A 15,243-nucleotide genomic window follows, 5' to 3' on the forward strand; every position below is an offset into this window, starting at 1 on the left:
AGATAGATAGATAGATAGATAGATAGATAGATAGATAGATGGATGGATGGATGCCATATAAGATACCAACACTGAAGTATTTTTAAGAACTTTCTTGATTTGCTAGCATGGAAGAACAGTTTAGGATTAAGCAACTTGATGTCCTCCAGATGTTTGGGATTTTAGTCTCCATCAGCTCCCAGGCAAGCTTGGCCCACAGTGAAGACTTTGCATTCAGAAATCAAAGCCTTGAATTCAAGCACTCGGATCTAACTTCTGAAACCTGCTCCTCCCCCACAGCAAACGGCAAGACCAACCTTCTTTGCCCGCAAGTTTGAGGCGGTTGTCAATCAGGAAGTCATCTCTCAGTTGGATTATTACCTCTATGGCAACTATCCTTCTGGTACCCCGGGCCTTCGATCCTACTGGGAGAACGTCTATGATGAACCAGATGGGATCCACAGCATTAGTGATGCTGCATTGACTCTCTACCACTCTTTTTCCCGTTTGGGCCTGAAGAAAATTGAAACATCCTTCCATACGGAGGGTGACAACAGTTGTCGGTAAGATCAAACAAGTCTTCCTTTCACCCTGCAGTTCCAAATCGTCACACCAACTACGGGTTGCATCTCTCTTTAGACATCCTTGCGAAGCTGGGATCTCTAGAGGTCGGTCAACTACAAGTCCTAACCAGGGATGGGATTCAAAAATTTTAGCAACTGGGTCTCTGCCCGGTTGTTGGGTGGACGTGGCCATGCTGGGCGTGGCCTGCTCTGCCTCCTGCACCATGACAGGAGGGGGTTATGTTTTCACTCTCCCCAAGCTCCGAAGGCTTTCCTCGAGCCTCCGGGAGGGCCTCCCCCAGGCTCCAGAGGCCAGAAACAGGCCCATTTCCAGACCTTCTGGGAGGTCCATTTTTTGCCCTCCCAGAGCCTCCGTGAGGGCCCTGCACTTACCTGGCATCCAAAACAGGCCATGTGGAGACTCCAGAGAGGTGCGGGGCAGGGTGATGGGGCCAATCAGTCCTTGCAACTACTAGTTCGGCGTACCAGATGGAAAATTAGCATCCGGTTTTCCTGAACTGTCCGAACCAGCTGAATCCCATCCCTGGTCCTAACATCCTTCCTTATAAGTATTGCCCATTGGTGCTGTCATAAGCATGCTCCTCACCAACTCTTGAAGGCCAGACCATGGTCCAATGTGCTAGAGATAGAAATTGAGCTGTCCTCCTTATATTCTTCTCCAACATTTTGTGTCAGCGTAGAATTTTTAATTTTTTTTGCGGCATTGACTTTTCTCTCCTTTGAAGTCTGTGGCCCCATCTGTAGGAGTTATATGATTTCCATAACTACTTATTGGGAGTAGTTTTTGCTAGAGCTGGGTAGAAAACGGTCACCTGGAGGACTTGTTTCCCTTCCTCATTCTCGGGCAGATAGATGAAAGAGAATGACTTTTGAAGGGAAGAGAAGAGAGATTCCCTGAAATTTAGTGATCATCTGTGAAATTCTTGGTTTCTCTTGTTCACCAGATATCTGGTCTTCTATTGCTCCTTCGTCTCTCTAACTATCTTCTGTGTCCTCTGCTTCTCTATCTTGCATTAAATCCAAAGAAGGTTAACCCAGGAATTTTGCTTCTAAAAGTTTTTTCTGCAGCTGATCCTTTGCTTCTTGGTTATTGTTTTAATAAATATCATTATTCTTTCTTCTTCGATCCTTTGTTGTTGTTTTTTCCAGATACTACCCAATGGGGCATCCAGTGTCAGTCCACCTCTACTTTCTCGCTGATCATTTTCAGGGCTTCCTCATCAAACATCACACAACCAATTTGGCTGCCAGTAAACTGGAGACCTTAGAAACATGGGTGATACCTAAGAAGGTGTTCAAGATTGCAAGCCCCCCAAGCGATTTTGGAAGGCTACAGTTCTTGGAGGTACACATTGCTCATCTACATAATTAGAAGTAAAGTAAAGATACTTCAAATCCCTAGCGGAAGTGCTAGGGTGGGAGGCATAGTGGAGTTTTGAAATGGATGATTTTATTGACAGTTGGGTTGGGTTTGATTGAGTTGGGTTGAGTTGGGTTTGATTGAGTTGGGTTGGGCTGGATTGAGTTGAGTTGAGTTGGGTTGGGTTGGGTTTCATTGGGTTGGGTTGATTTCTTTAGCTGCCCAAACAAGTTACCCTAGGCAGCATACATTATAGAACACAAAAATAATTTAAAACAATTACAACTATTAAAACAATTAAAATGGTACAAAATAAATTATATGGCACAAAGTAAAACTATTACAATGGATCTAATACAGCCAAGAAACAGGGCCCTTTCCCCAGTTGGCACTCCAAGCATGGGCATACAACCAAGTTTTCCTGGCATTAGAAAAGAGCAACAGGGTACTGGAAACCATCTTGATCATCTTGAAAAGAGACTATGAGCCACGGTGGCGCAGTGATTAGAGTGCTGTACTGCAGGCTACTTCTGCTGCCAGCTGCCTGCAATTTGGCAGTTCGAATCTCACCAGGCTCATGGTTGACTCAGCGTTCCGTCCTTCCGAGGTGGGTAAAATGAGGACCCAGATTGTTGAGGGCAATATGCTGGCTGTCAGAGTTCCAATAAATGCCTTAACTAAATCATGAGCCTTGGATGAAGCTTCAAAAGAAATCCAGTTATTTATTAGAAGCTTCATGTCCACTGGAGCTTTACATTCTAAATGAAGCCAGCTCTGATCCCACGTAATTTATGGCCCTGGCTTGACCCCGTTCCCCGCTCCCCCCAGGGTGTGTCATCAGTCACATTCACCAACGGAGCAATTTTGCGGGTTGTAGAAATCACTCCTCTCCAGCTGATGTGGGTAACCTTGGGAGACAGCCTTGAGAGAGAGATGTCTGGAATGTGCTTTTGTTTTTGGCTGTCATGCTGGTTTGCCATATTTTTTTTAAATTTGAATTTATATCCCGCCCCTCTCTGAAGACTCAGGGTGGCTTACAATGTGTTAAGCAATAGTCTTCATCTATTTGTATATTATATACAAAGTCAACTTAAAGGATGGAAGGCTGAGTCAACCTTGGGCCTGGTGGGACTTGAACTTGCAGTAATTGCAAGCAGCTGTGTTAATAACAGACAGACTCTGCTGAGCCACCAGAGGCTGGTGGTGGGATTTTCCCATCCCCCTTGCCTATGGCAACTCGAGAGCAGGCCAGGGATCTTTGCGAGTTGACACTGATCCTGTAAACTGCTTAGAGAGGGCTGTAAAGCACTGTGAAGCGGTATATAAGTCTAAGTGCTATTGCTATTCAGGAGGGCAGGTGTTATGGCAGAGAAGGCACATCCCCTGGCTCCCACCAGCCAATATTCCTTGGCTGACAGGAGCTTCAGCATGGCCAAACACCCAGTCATTTAGGTGAGATTAGTAGTGTAGAAATTTCATGAATAAGAATAAACCTGCTACGATTGGGTTCTTCTATGTCTTAGAACAAAATGGATTACCCATTGCTGTTTACTGAATTAGCCCATTTTTCTGAAGGTATACTAGGCATTGAAACCTTAATTAACCAAGCTGACTGGTTCACACAACACGTTTAACATGCTGTTTGAACATGTTTCCAAGTCTTTATCCAGCCTGCTTCAGCGGCATGTTGCCTAAATGAAGCCAGTGGCTTCCTTGCTCACTTTTTGAAGGCAGAAACAAGATGGCTTTCATTGAACTTAAGAGTGTCCAAGAATTTTTTTTTTTTGCATTAAACCGAATCAGGAAAACAGGGGGTGGGAAGGGAGAAAGTTGGTTTCTGGCCTTGTTTAACAGTTGCCATTCATCACGGAGGGGAAAATTAACTAGGCAGCAGGCAATTAGTGTTCCCCATGTGAACTGAACAGTCCCTGTTTATGATGAATGATTAGAGACAAACCAGTAGTCAAAACATTATTTGTCTTGGCCAAATGATGCATCAGCCTAAGAGGGGGAGCGAAAAAGTTGGGATTTTCAAGCTGCAAAAACTGAATCAGGAGCCAAGGGATCTGCAGATGGGACTGAGGAGAAGACCAGATTGCTCAGGAAGGATGTCTGTCTGTCTGTCTGTCTGTCTGTCTGTCTATGTACTGTATCTATCTATCATCCATCCATCTATCTATCTATCATCTATATATTTATCTATCATTATCTATCTATCTATCATCTACCATCTATCTATCATTTATCTATCTATCTATCATCTGTCTATCATCTATCTATCTGTATGTATATAGAATAGAATAGAATAGAATAGAATAGAATAGAATAGAATAGAATAGAATAGAATAGAATAGAATAGAATAGAATTTTGTATTGGCCAAGTGTGATTGGGCACACAAGGAATTTGTCTTGGTGCATACGCTCTCAGTGTACATAAAAGAAAAGATACGTTCATCAAGAATCATAAGGTACAACACTTAATGATAGTCATAGGGTTCAAATAAGCAATCAGGAAACCATCAATATCAATATAAATAATAAGGATACAAGCAACAAAGTTACAGTCATATAGTCATAGGTGGGGGAGAAGGGTGATAGGAACTATGAGAAGATTAAAAGGGCCTCTGTGGCTCAGACTGGTAAGACAGTCTGTTATTAACAGCAGCTGCTTGCAATTACTGCAGGTTCTAGTCTCACCAGGCCCAAGTTTGACTCAGCCTTCCATCCTTTATAAGGTAGGTAAAATGAGGACCCAGATTGTTGGGGGCAATAAGTTGACTTTGTATATAAGATACAAATGGATGAAGACTATTGCTTGACATAGTGTAAGCCGCCCTGAGACTTCGGAGAAGGGCGGGATATAAATGCAAATTTTTTTTAAAAAGTAATAGTAGTGCAGACTTAGTGAATAGTTTGACAGTGTTGAGGGAATTATTTGTTTAGCAGAGTAATGGCATTCGGGGAAAAACTGTTCTTGTGTTTAATTGTTTTGGTGTGCAGTGCTCTATAGTGTCATTTGGAGGGTAGGAGTTGAAACAGGAGTTGCAGAACCAAACCAGACAGTTATAGAGGTGCAGATGACAGACTCAAAAATTCCTCTGTAGAACTGGATCAGCAGCTCCTTGGGCAGTTTGAGCTTCCTGAGTTGGCACAGAAAGAACATTCTTTGTTGGGCTTTTTTGATGACATTTCTGATGTTAGTTGTCCATTTTAGATCTTGCGATATGGTAGAACCTAGAAACTTGAAGTGTTACTGTGTTGTCTAGTATTGTGAGAGGTGGAAGTATGAGAGGGTTTCCTCCTAAAGTCTACCATCATTTCTATGGTTTTGAGTGTGTTCAGTTCCAGATTGTTCCGGTCGCACCACCAGGCTGGTTGTTTAACCTCCCGTATGTATTTATGATGTATACGTGCGTGTGTGTGTGCATGTGTGTGTACACACACACACACACACACACACATACATATATATATAATCTATCATCTATCTATCTGTATACACATATATATATCTGCATCGATTTGTTTTCTGAGGTTTTCGCAGGTGTTTGTATGTAGGTCTTTGGTTATTCCTGTTTTCTCCTGCGTAAAATTGCCTGGAGAAAACCCGAATAACCAAAGACCTATCTGCATCTATCTATCTATATCTATTTATCATTTATCATCTATCAGTATGTATATATCTGTCTCTGTCTCTGTCTCTATCTGTATGTATGTATGTATGTATGTATGTATCTATCTATCTATCTATCTATCTATCTCTGTCTATCTATTTATCTATCTCTTTCTTCAGTATAATCTCTATCTTCACTGATAGTCTATCTATCTCATTCTATATCTACACATTTCTGTCTATCAGTTTCTCTCTCTGTCTATCTCATTCTGTATCTATATCTATGATTGGACTGAACACCTTTGAAGATACTTCGTATTTCCATAAGTGATGCGCTCCTGAAAAGCAGCCATCCCAATATTTCCTTGTGCATCAATTTGAGATGTTAATAGTTTGTAGAAGAGGAACAAGCCCCATAGCAATGTGGGATAGCGATCCCAAAGCAGAAGTTGAACTTTCCCAGATAAAGGAATTTCTCAGTTGCGTAAGTATAACAATAACATCTGTAGTATGAAGAACTTCAGCAGAAACATCAGTCTACCTGAAGCCAGCCTTCCTTCCTTCCTTCCTTCCTTCCTTCCTTCCTTCCTTCCTTCCTTATTTTATTTAGTTAGCTAGCTACTTAGTTTGTTATTCAATTGATATGGCTGCCCACCGCCAACAAGTGACCCTGGGCAACGAACAATCACAAAATCAATCAAAACCAAATTGCTTTGCATTCCTATCGATTCGGAACAGAGAAACCTACACAGTATACATTGACAAGTAGCTTCCAACTCTTTCAACGGTGTTATTCCTGTTATTTCTGATTTAGTCCCTTTCCATAGTCGCCTTGAAGTCAGACTTAAGTCTTGATGGATACAAGGGTGTATCCAGGATCCAATTCCAATTCCTGGATACACCCTTGCTGTTTTCTTGGCATCACTATAAAAATACTTAGCTACAGTTTTCTTCCAAGATATATTCTCAATTTCTCCGGCTAAGGTACAACCCTTGGATGTCTCCCAGCTAAGTACTAACCTATCCTGTCTCTGGTTAGTTTTTTCCAAGATCGGCCAAGGTCAGGCAGCTGCTGCCTGCAGTTGAGATAGATCCTTCTCAACCCTGTAATTAATTTTAAAATGAAAATAATGATACTAGAAAACCACCAGGGTAGAATAAGAACCGTTCTCTGGGTTGTATTAAATCATCATTCTGTCCAATGCATAAACTGTGTCCCAAGATGACCAGCTTAAAAGAATGTGAAACATTCTCAAGAACAAATAGGTAGTTAAAATAAGTTGCCCTGTGAATTAGGAGGCAGAAAATAGTATCCAGATTAGTAGCCGCCGAGTTCCTGGTCCTCTGAATGTATCTCATGTTCTTTTTTTTTTTAATATAAAAAGAAACCATCTAAATTGGTCTCTCCTTAGCAGGGGTGGCCCACTGGTTTTGTGGCTTTGAGGACAGCGAGATAGGATAGACACCCTTGTTCTACTAACCTGATGTTCTTTGAACGTTTGCTAAATGGCAATTTGGGTTGGCCGTCCAGATAGTAGGTTGCAACTTGTGGTAGGCTGGGCGACCGCTGAAAGCTTTTTTGCCCTATTTGCAAAGTGCCGTTTTGTGTCTTTTTTTCAAAAGTTGCTGCATTTCTTTTATTTTGTTATTTTTTGCACTTTCTCTCCTTGAAATCAGACAGAGTATTCTTAAAAGAAGCAGGAAAATAACCTTCCCCAGATTATAGGGGGGGGAGTTCATTTCCCCAAATGTTTGGTATAAAATTAGCGTCCGTAGCCAGAAATAACTCCCTGCAATTAGAAAGCTCACAGTTGGGTAGGAGAAAGTTTTCTAGCTTTAAAAGGAAGCCGTCTTTTGCTCGGAAGATCCAGCTAAGTGAAGTTTTTGGATTGGGAGAGTTGGTGGATTTGAGACTATATATATATCGCTAAGTTTTGGAAAAGGAATGTGGTGGCTCAGTGGCTAAGATGCTGAGCTTGTCGACTGAAAGGTCGGCAGTTCGGTGGTTCGAATCCCTAGTGCCGTGTAACGGGGTGAGCTCCCGTTACTTGTCCCAGCTTCTGCCAACCTAGCAGTTCGAAAGCATGTAAAAAATGCAAGGAGAAAAAATAGGGACCACCTTTGGTGGGAAGATTGCTCCAACACTGGAAATTTTTAAGAAAATGTTGGATAGCCATTTGTCTGAAATGGTGTAGGGTTTCCTGCCTGGGCAGGGGGTTGGACTAGAAGACCTCCAAGGTCCCTTCCAACTCTGATATTATTATTATTATTAAGATAACAGCGTTCCATGCACCTTTGGCGTTTAGTCATACCGGCCACATGACCACCGAGATGTCTTCGGACTGGGCTGGCTCTTTGGCTTTGAAATGGAGATGAGTTGGGAACGACTAGCACATATATGCAAGGGGAACCTTTACCTAAGTTTTGGAAAAAAATCAAAGTTTTGGCTTTAATCAGATATTCATCATTCTTTGATTACACATTCTCTAAATTTTTCCCTACAGATGACCTAAAGGGGCTCATAGTAGATTCATATTAATATTAACTTAAATTAAAATTGATTCATATTATGCATTAAATTGATATCCGAACAGGGTTTCCCAGCCTTGACAACTTTAAGACACATGGACTTCCAAGACACATGGCTGGCTGGGGAATTCTGGGAGTTGGTCCACTGTTTTTTTAAATTGCCAAGGTTGGGAACCCCTATATTAGAATAACCTAAGGGCAGTATTTTTCAACCTTAGTTAGATATGTGGACTTCAACTCCCAGAATTCCTCAGTCTGTATATCTAGGCTATCCCAAGGATCTAATTCTAGGATCTAGAATTAACGCAGGCCTGCCAAAAATCCTACTTTGGGAAATTGGAAGGGGGGATTGCATAGAGAGGAGAAGATATGTTGTCACAATAAAATTCTTTATAGAAAATCACGGCCATGGGGCCCTGCAGGTGTGTGGAGAAGAAAGAGGAGGTATCATCTGTTCTGGACAGTAATTGATTGGATGTGTGGTGGACATGTGGGAGAAATGGGCAAGGTCTTGAACTTCCTTTTGGGTGTGGAAAACCCAGAAGCTCTCAGATTCGGGTTTTCCCCTGATGTGCCAATATGACATCTCTAATAAAAGTTAGCTTTGAGGAAATTCAAGCCTAAGAGTTTGATTTCGTTGTGGGGGGCTGTGTTACTTGGAACCCTAACATCAGGAATGTCTACACACAGGAACTAGGGTGGTACCCATTGGGGTGAAATACTACCGGTTTGGGCTGGTTCACCCGAACCGGTAGTAAAAAAAAGAAAGTTCCAAAGATCAGGTGAGTGACGCGCAATCGTCGGAAGTTGTTTTTTAAAAAACTTTTTAAAGCATTTTTAACTACCGGTTCCAAAGAACTGGTAGTAAAAAAATGCTTAAAAAGGTAAAAAAAAAAAAAAAGCTCCGACGATCACGTGTCATTCAGCTGATCTTTGGAACTTTTTTTTTTTACTTTTAAAAGCATTTTTAACTACTGGTTCTCTGGAACTGGTAGTAAAAAATGCTTTAAAAAGTTAAAAAACGGTTCCGATGATCACAGCTGTGGCATGCGAGCTTGGGAATCTTTTTTAAATCTTTTTTAAAGCATTTTTTTTACTACCGGTTCTCTGGTAGCATGCGCAGCCAGCGAACTGGTAGCAAACCGGTTTAGATTTCACCCACTGGTGCCCATCATATGTAAGATGGTGTCCATAGCGTGCAATCACATAGTCCAGACAGCCACCTTAACTTTCTTGACCTTTGTCCAGACATTATTTTGAGATGGCAAAATTAATTTTATTTCGCCTCCCCTCCTTCAGCTAAAAAGAAATCCTGTTCTTTTTCTTCTGTCTAATTAATATTTGCTCATTGAAACATAGAGACGTATTCAACTCTCTCCTTCGCTAGAAGAAACATCTAATGCTTGATGCTAATTAATTAAAATGGCATCGTTAGGGTGTATAGCATCGTGGAAATGATTCATCTATTGCAAAACAAAGAGAAGGCAATGTATTAGATTGGTCCAAAAATTGAAGGTGATCTTTTGAAAACTCATGGTGTAACAGCCGTAATCATTCATGAAACATTTCACTTAACTGAATCTTGAAAGCCTGTGCTTCAGTTCCTGCATTAGTAAATTTGTCCTTTTCCCCTCTGGAATTATGCTTAAAAGGGTTGAAATTGTATATTGAAGCCATTTAAAAAAAAAAAAAAGTATTTGGCTTCTTCCTGGAATAATTGCAAAAGGCCAGAAGAAACAGCATTATTAATCTGGAGTTGGTATTAGAAACTTCGATATTTAAATATCACTTGCTTTTATATTCAGGAGAACTGAAGTCATCTAATGCATGTTGAGTAAACCAGATCAATACTTAGGCCTTAGGTCAACTTTTTAATGAATTTGGGTAGAATTTGCTCTTTTTATATATAATTTGTCATCTACCTATAAAAAAAAAATCATTTATTGACATGTTATTTAAACTGGTACTATGTTGCCGTGAAGTTATGGGTTCAGGAATGGGGAGCCCCAGGTTCCAGAGTCCCCCATGGTCTCTACCTGGGCGACTCTGGGACAACCCAACAACCTCACAAAGCCGTTGAAAACAGGTATTTCTATGCATGTCGGCCAAACAGTGCAGGCTGGCGACCCCCAGGAAGAGAGCCTTCTCTGTGGGGGCACCTACCCTCTGGAATAAGCTTCCCCCAGGACTTCGACAACTTCCAGACCTCTGGACCTTTCGCCGCGAGCTTAAAACATATCTATTCTTTCGAGCAGGACTGGCTTAATAGGGTTTTTAAATATGGATTTTATTGGGCTTTATTTTATATTTTGTATTGTATTTTAAATTTAGGCTATTGGAATAAGTTTTTTAAATATTGTTTTTATTGAAATGTATCGTTTTTATTTTATCTGCCTGTTCACCGCCCTGAGTCCTTCGGGAGAAGGGCGGTATACAAATTAAATTATTATTATTATTATTATTATTATTATTATTATTATTATTATTATTATTATTATTATTATTATTATGATGATGTTGCCTTGAATTTTTGTAACAAGGTGAATGAGCAAGCAGCATTGTTTGGTGTGGAACCACTATTGTTGTTGAGCTTGGATATCTAATGAACCAAGAACCAAGGTAATTGGCAGGGGTGGGATTCAGCCAGTTCGGGCGAACCGGATGTTAATTTTAATCTGGTTCGCTGAACCGCTTGCTGCAAGGACTAGCTGACCCCACCCCACCCTGCCCCTCCTAGGAGTCTCCACATGGCCTGTTTTGGATGCCAGGTAAGTGCGAGGTCCACACGGAGGCTCTGGGAGAGTGAAAAATGAGCCTACCGAAAGTACTGGAAGTCTGAAAACGGGCCCATTTCCGGCCTCCGGAGGGTCTCTGGAGCCCGGGGGAGGCCTTTTTCCTCCTCCCAGAGGCTCAAGGAAAGCCTCCAGAGCCTGGGGAGGGTGAAAAATGAGCCAACCAAAAGTACTATAGGTCCAGAAACGGGCCCATTTCTGACCTCCAGAGCTTGGGGGAGGCTGTTTTTGCCTTCCCGGAGGCTCAAGGAAAGCCTCCGGATTCTGGGGAGGGTGAAAACACCCCCAGCCCACCCCCCTGTGGTTCAGGAGGCCATCTAGGCCATGCCCACTATGGCCGGGCCCACCCAGTAACCAGGCAGAGAACCGGTTGCTAAAATTTCAGAATCCCACCTCTGGGGGATTAGCCTCCCCAGCAAGCATCTTGCACATGGCAAGTTTCCAATAAAAGAAAATATATATAGCTCAGGATTGAAATAAGGGGTCCTAGGTGCTCTCTGGTGGTGGTTGTTTTTGTGGACATTTTACTACCCAACTCAGTGACATCATCAAAACTAGGAGGGCATGAAGGTTTATTCTCTGTCTCCCTTCTATCACTTGACGTGATTTACCTAGTTGTGTCATGAAATGTCCGCAAGAAAACAATTCAGCTCAGAGAGCACCAAATATTCCACACGGTAAGTTTCCTCTGGGGCTATTTTTGGGAGAGTTTCCATGACAACATCGTTGTCATCATCATCATCATCATCATCACACTATTTTCAAATCAACCCAATGTGCAGTAGAGTCGGACAGTGAGGAGGCTAGGGAGGACCATGGGCCAGTCCTGGAGTCTGGGGAAGGCTCTGATGAGGGCTCTGCATCAGAGGCAGAGATGGGGCCAGGGCCATCTGGGAGTTATGTGCTGCCTCCAGAGTTGGACATCAGCGAGACAGAGTAACAGGGGGACCCTGTTCCCAGCGTGTGCATATGCAGAGCTGCCAGAAGGAAAAAACAGCTAAAACAAAAGGGACGACTCAGGAGTAGAGCTGGGAGATGATTGGCCCCTCCCATAAGACATAAGGAGGAGCAAAGGCAAGTGGGCTTTTGCAGGAAACAACGTTTGTTCATTCGGCTCAGCTTAAAACCTGAAGCTCTGTTTGATTCTGGACTCCGTGTGGCTTTGCCAATGAGGTCTTTGGCAGCGTGTCAAAGGAGATGAAGGTGGGTGATTATCAGCCTTATCCCAAAGGACTCTTTACAACTAATCTGGACTACTCTGTGAGTGAACAGAATTCACAGCTGTTGCGATAAAAGAGGTTTCTGGGACTACTCATGTGTTTTAATGACTCAGGAAGCCTAGATCAGAACAGGAAGATGGGTGGACTTCAACTCCCAGAATTCCCCAGCCACAATTTTTTTTTAAACATTCTGGAGGTATCAATGAATGCCGAAATTTTCTCATAGGGTAGTGAGGGCTAATCTTTTTGCCATCATGTGCCAGGAGCGGGGGAGAGACGGCGATCGTGCGCACATGTGCCCACACCCATAATTCTATGTGCCCCGCACATGCATGCACAACGCCCCCCTTCCTGCTCTCCCCCTTGCTCCTGGCACGCGATGGCACAGTGGGCCTGGTAGGTCCGTTTTTCTCTCTCCCCAGGCTCCAGAGCCTTTCTAGGAGCTTGGGGAGAGTGAAAACAGGCTTCAACACCCTCCCTGGAGGCCCTGTTTGCCAACTTCTGGTGGGACTGGAAGGCCCATTTTTTGCTCTTCCCCAGGCTCTAGAGCCTTTCTAGGAGCCTGGGGAGGGTGAAAACAGCCTTCCCCCCACCAGAGGCCCTCCAGAGACCAGAAATGGCCCGTTTGCCGACTTCCGGTCCCATTGGAGCTGAGCTCATGTGCCCACCGATATGGGTGGCACGCGTGCCATAGGTTTGCCATCACGGTCACAGGGTATGAGTCATATGCAACCTTTTCCTAAACGGCAGAGATAAAATCACAGAGTTATTTCTGACACCATCACTTCCTGTTCTTTTAGGTTGGAACAGACTGGGATGCGAAAGAGAGAATATTCCGCAATTTTGGAGGCCTCCTTTCTCCGACGGATGAGCCGGTGGGCATGCAGAAGTGGGCGAAAGGTCCCAACGTCACCGTGACGGTGATCTGGGTGGACCCCGTCAACGTCATCGCTGCCACCTACGATATCCTGATCGAATCCAGTGCCGAATTCACCCATTACAAGCCACCTCTGAACTTACCCCTCCGGCCCGGAGTATGGACGATTAAAATCCTGCATCATTGGGTCCCTGTGGCAGAAACCAAATTCCTGGTTTCCCCTCTGACATTTTTGAACAAGCAAGCCATCCGACAAGGTAAGTAAGCCATTATTATTATTATTATTATTATTATTTCAAAATTAGAGAGCGAACAAAACCGATTGAAGCAAAATCAGCGCATTCCACCCACTGCTTTTTTTAAAAAAAATAAGTTTTTTTTTATTGTTTACAAACATATCAAATCAATGTGTGAACCGTGTGCACCTGAGTGTCATACGTCCTAATACAAATAAAACTAGTAAAATTAATCCTAATTATAACATTCAATCAACATATATATTTCTAATCAGGATACACAATTATAACCAGTTGCAATCTGCCATTATTCAATTATTCCATGTTTTGTCTTATTGTTACTTTTGTTTTATTGTTTATTGTTTTTATTCTGTTTTATTGGATCAAATTTGACGGTTTTTAAATTTTTCGGCCATTATAGAATATGTTATTTTAATTTGTTGTTTTAAAATTGTATATTGTATTGTTTTAATCTGGCTGAGTCCTTCGGGAGAAGGGCGGTATAAAAATCTAAATAATAAATAATAATAATAATAATAATAATAATAATAATAATAATAATAATAAATGTACACTCCCCCCTTCTCTTATTTCTATCACTTATTCTAACATTTAATCATATCACCTTTTACTAAAAAAAACCCATGTTCTTTCTATCCTACCTAACTTCTAGTCAAGTCACTTACCTAAAGAAATAGGAAAATAAAGAGAGAGAAACGGAAACTCAAAACTAACAGAAAAGAAAAATCATCTATCCATCATCTCTTGCCCGCTTCAATACTTTAACTGCTATGCTTTTCTTTTTTTTTTAATTTGCCTCCCAAATTCCTCTCCTGGCTCTCTGTCAGAATCTGCTTCTTGGCTATTCAATCTAGATACAGTATTTCTAAAATCAGAATATTCCACCCACTGCTGAAGATGTTTGTCTCAACTGAAAAGGCGGGGAACCACCACCTTGAATTGCACCCAGAAGCAAATCGGCAGCCAATGCAGCTCCTGCAGGAGAGGTGTGATACATGTGCACACCAGGGTCTGCACAAAACCATGCGGGCCGCTGCATTTTGCACCAATTAGAGCTTCCGGATGCTCTTCAAGGGTAACCCCATATTGAGCGCATTGCAGTAGTCAAGATGGGAAGTGATTAGGGCCTGAGTGGACGGTGAGCCACATGACCACGGAAGCGTCTTTGGACAACGCTGGCTAAGAAATGAAGATGAGCCTCATTCCCTAGAGTTGAACCCGACTGAAAAGAGGAAACCTTTCCCCTATAATACGTACCTGAAAGGTAGATCTCTTTCGCTCCTGTCCTCACGCACCTTTAAAAAGCCTGGATCATTTTAGGTTTGGCTGAGAAGAGAGAAAGCTTCTCTTTTTTTTCTTTTTTTGCTCTTCCAGCTGTGTCCGCGGGGTGTGATCAAAAGGTTAGGAAGGCAGCTGTGGCGGTGCGATTGAAGTTCTACTTATTTTTGATGTGTGTGTCGCGCGTCTTGCCTTTTTTGACCGTCCCCTGCAGACTCCGTTGTGATCTTTTCTCCGCAGGATCCCTTTTTGGGGGGTTTTGTTTTTTGGGGTTTTTTGGGGAATTAACGGAGCGGATTTCGCTACTCAGAAAAGCTCCGCGGACAAGTAACTGTCTGCCTCCGTTGCTCCAGCTCAGCTTGTGGCTCGGGAGTTCCGCTCAAGCTTACAGACGACTTACATACCAAAGTTAAAATTTTACAGGAAATTACAAGAACAAGTGCCCTTTTTAAAAAAATTTAAAAATAGGAGACATGCTAGGAAGACTTATCCTCAGGCCAAGCAAGGAACAGTTGGACAAATTTATAACCCAGAGGCTGTCATTAATGGTAGGGGAGGAGAACACACACCCCAGCACATATTTAATAGATGATGACTTTGAAATAATTGGGGTGCTTCCTGTTTGAAACTTTAATCAAGCTTTAGTTAGATGGCTCAACAGGAAGAGCACACAGGCTGGGTGTTGTGTCTGCGTCCCCCCGAGCCGGCAGGAGGGCAAGGCGAGACTTTGTAAGTTCCAGCGGATGCAGAAATG

The 15,243-nt window shown here is 42.5% G+C and overlaps 1 protein-coding gene across 1 annotated transcript in view; it reads left to right on the plus strand.

Moving 5' to 3' along the window:
- XYLT1 (xylosyltransferase 1) overlaps nucleotides 1-15,243 on the plus strand; it is a 205,373-nt gene that overhangs the window by 176,113 nt on the left and 14,017 nt on the right. Inside the window, exons 9-11 of the mRNA XM_058156862.1 lie at nucleotides 280-542; nucleotides 1,713-1,908; nucleotides 12,878-13,211. Of these exons, the coding sequence (XP_058012845.1) occupies nucleotides 280-542; nucleotides 1,713-1,908; nucleotides 12,878-13,211 (793 nt within the window). The remainder of the gene's footprint in view (nucleotides 1-279; nucleotides 543-1,712; nucleotides 1,909-12,877; nucleotides 13,212-15,243) is intronic.

This window comes from Ahaetulla prasina, chromosome 14 (genome assembly GCF_028640845.1).
Source record: "Ahaetulla prasina isolate Xishuangbanna chromosome 14, ASM2864084v1, whole genome shotgun sequence".
In the NCBI taxonomy this organism is placed as follows: Eukaryota; Metazoa; Chordata; class Lepidosauria; order Squamata; family Colubridae; genus Ahaetulla; species Ahaetulla prasina.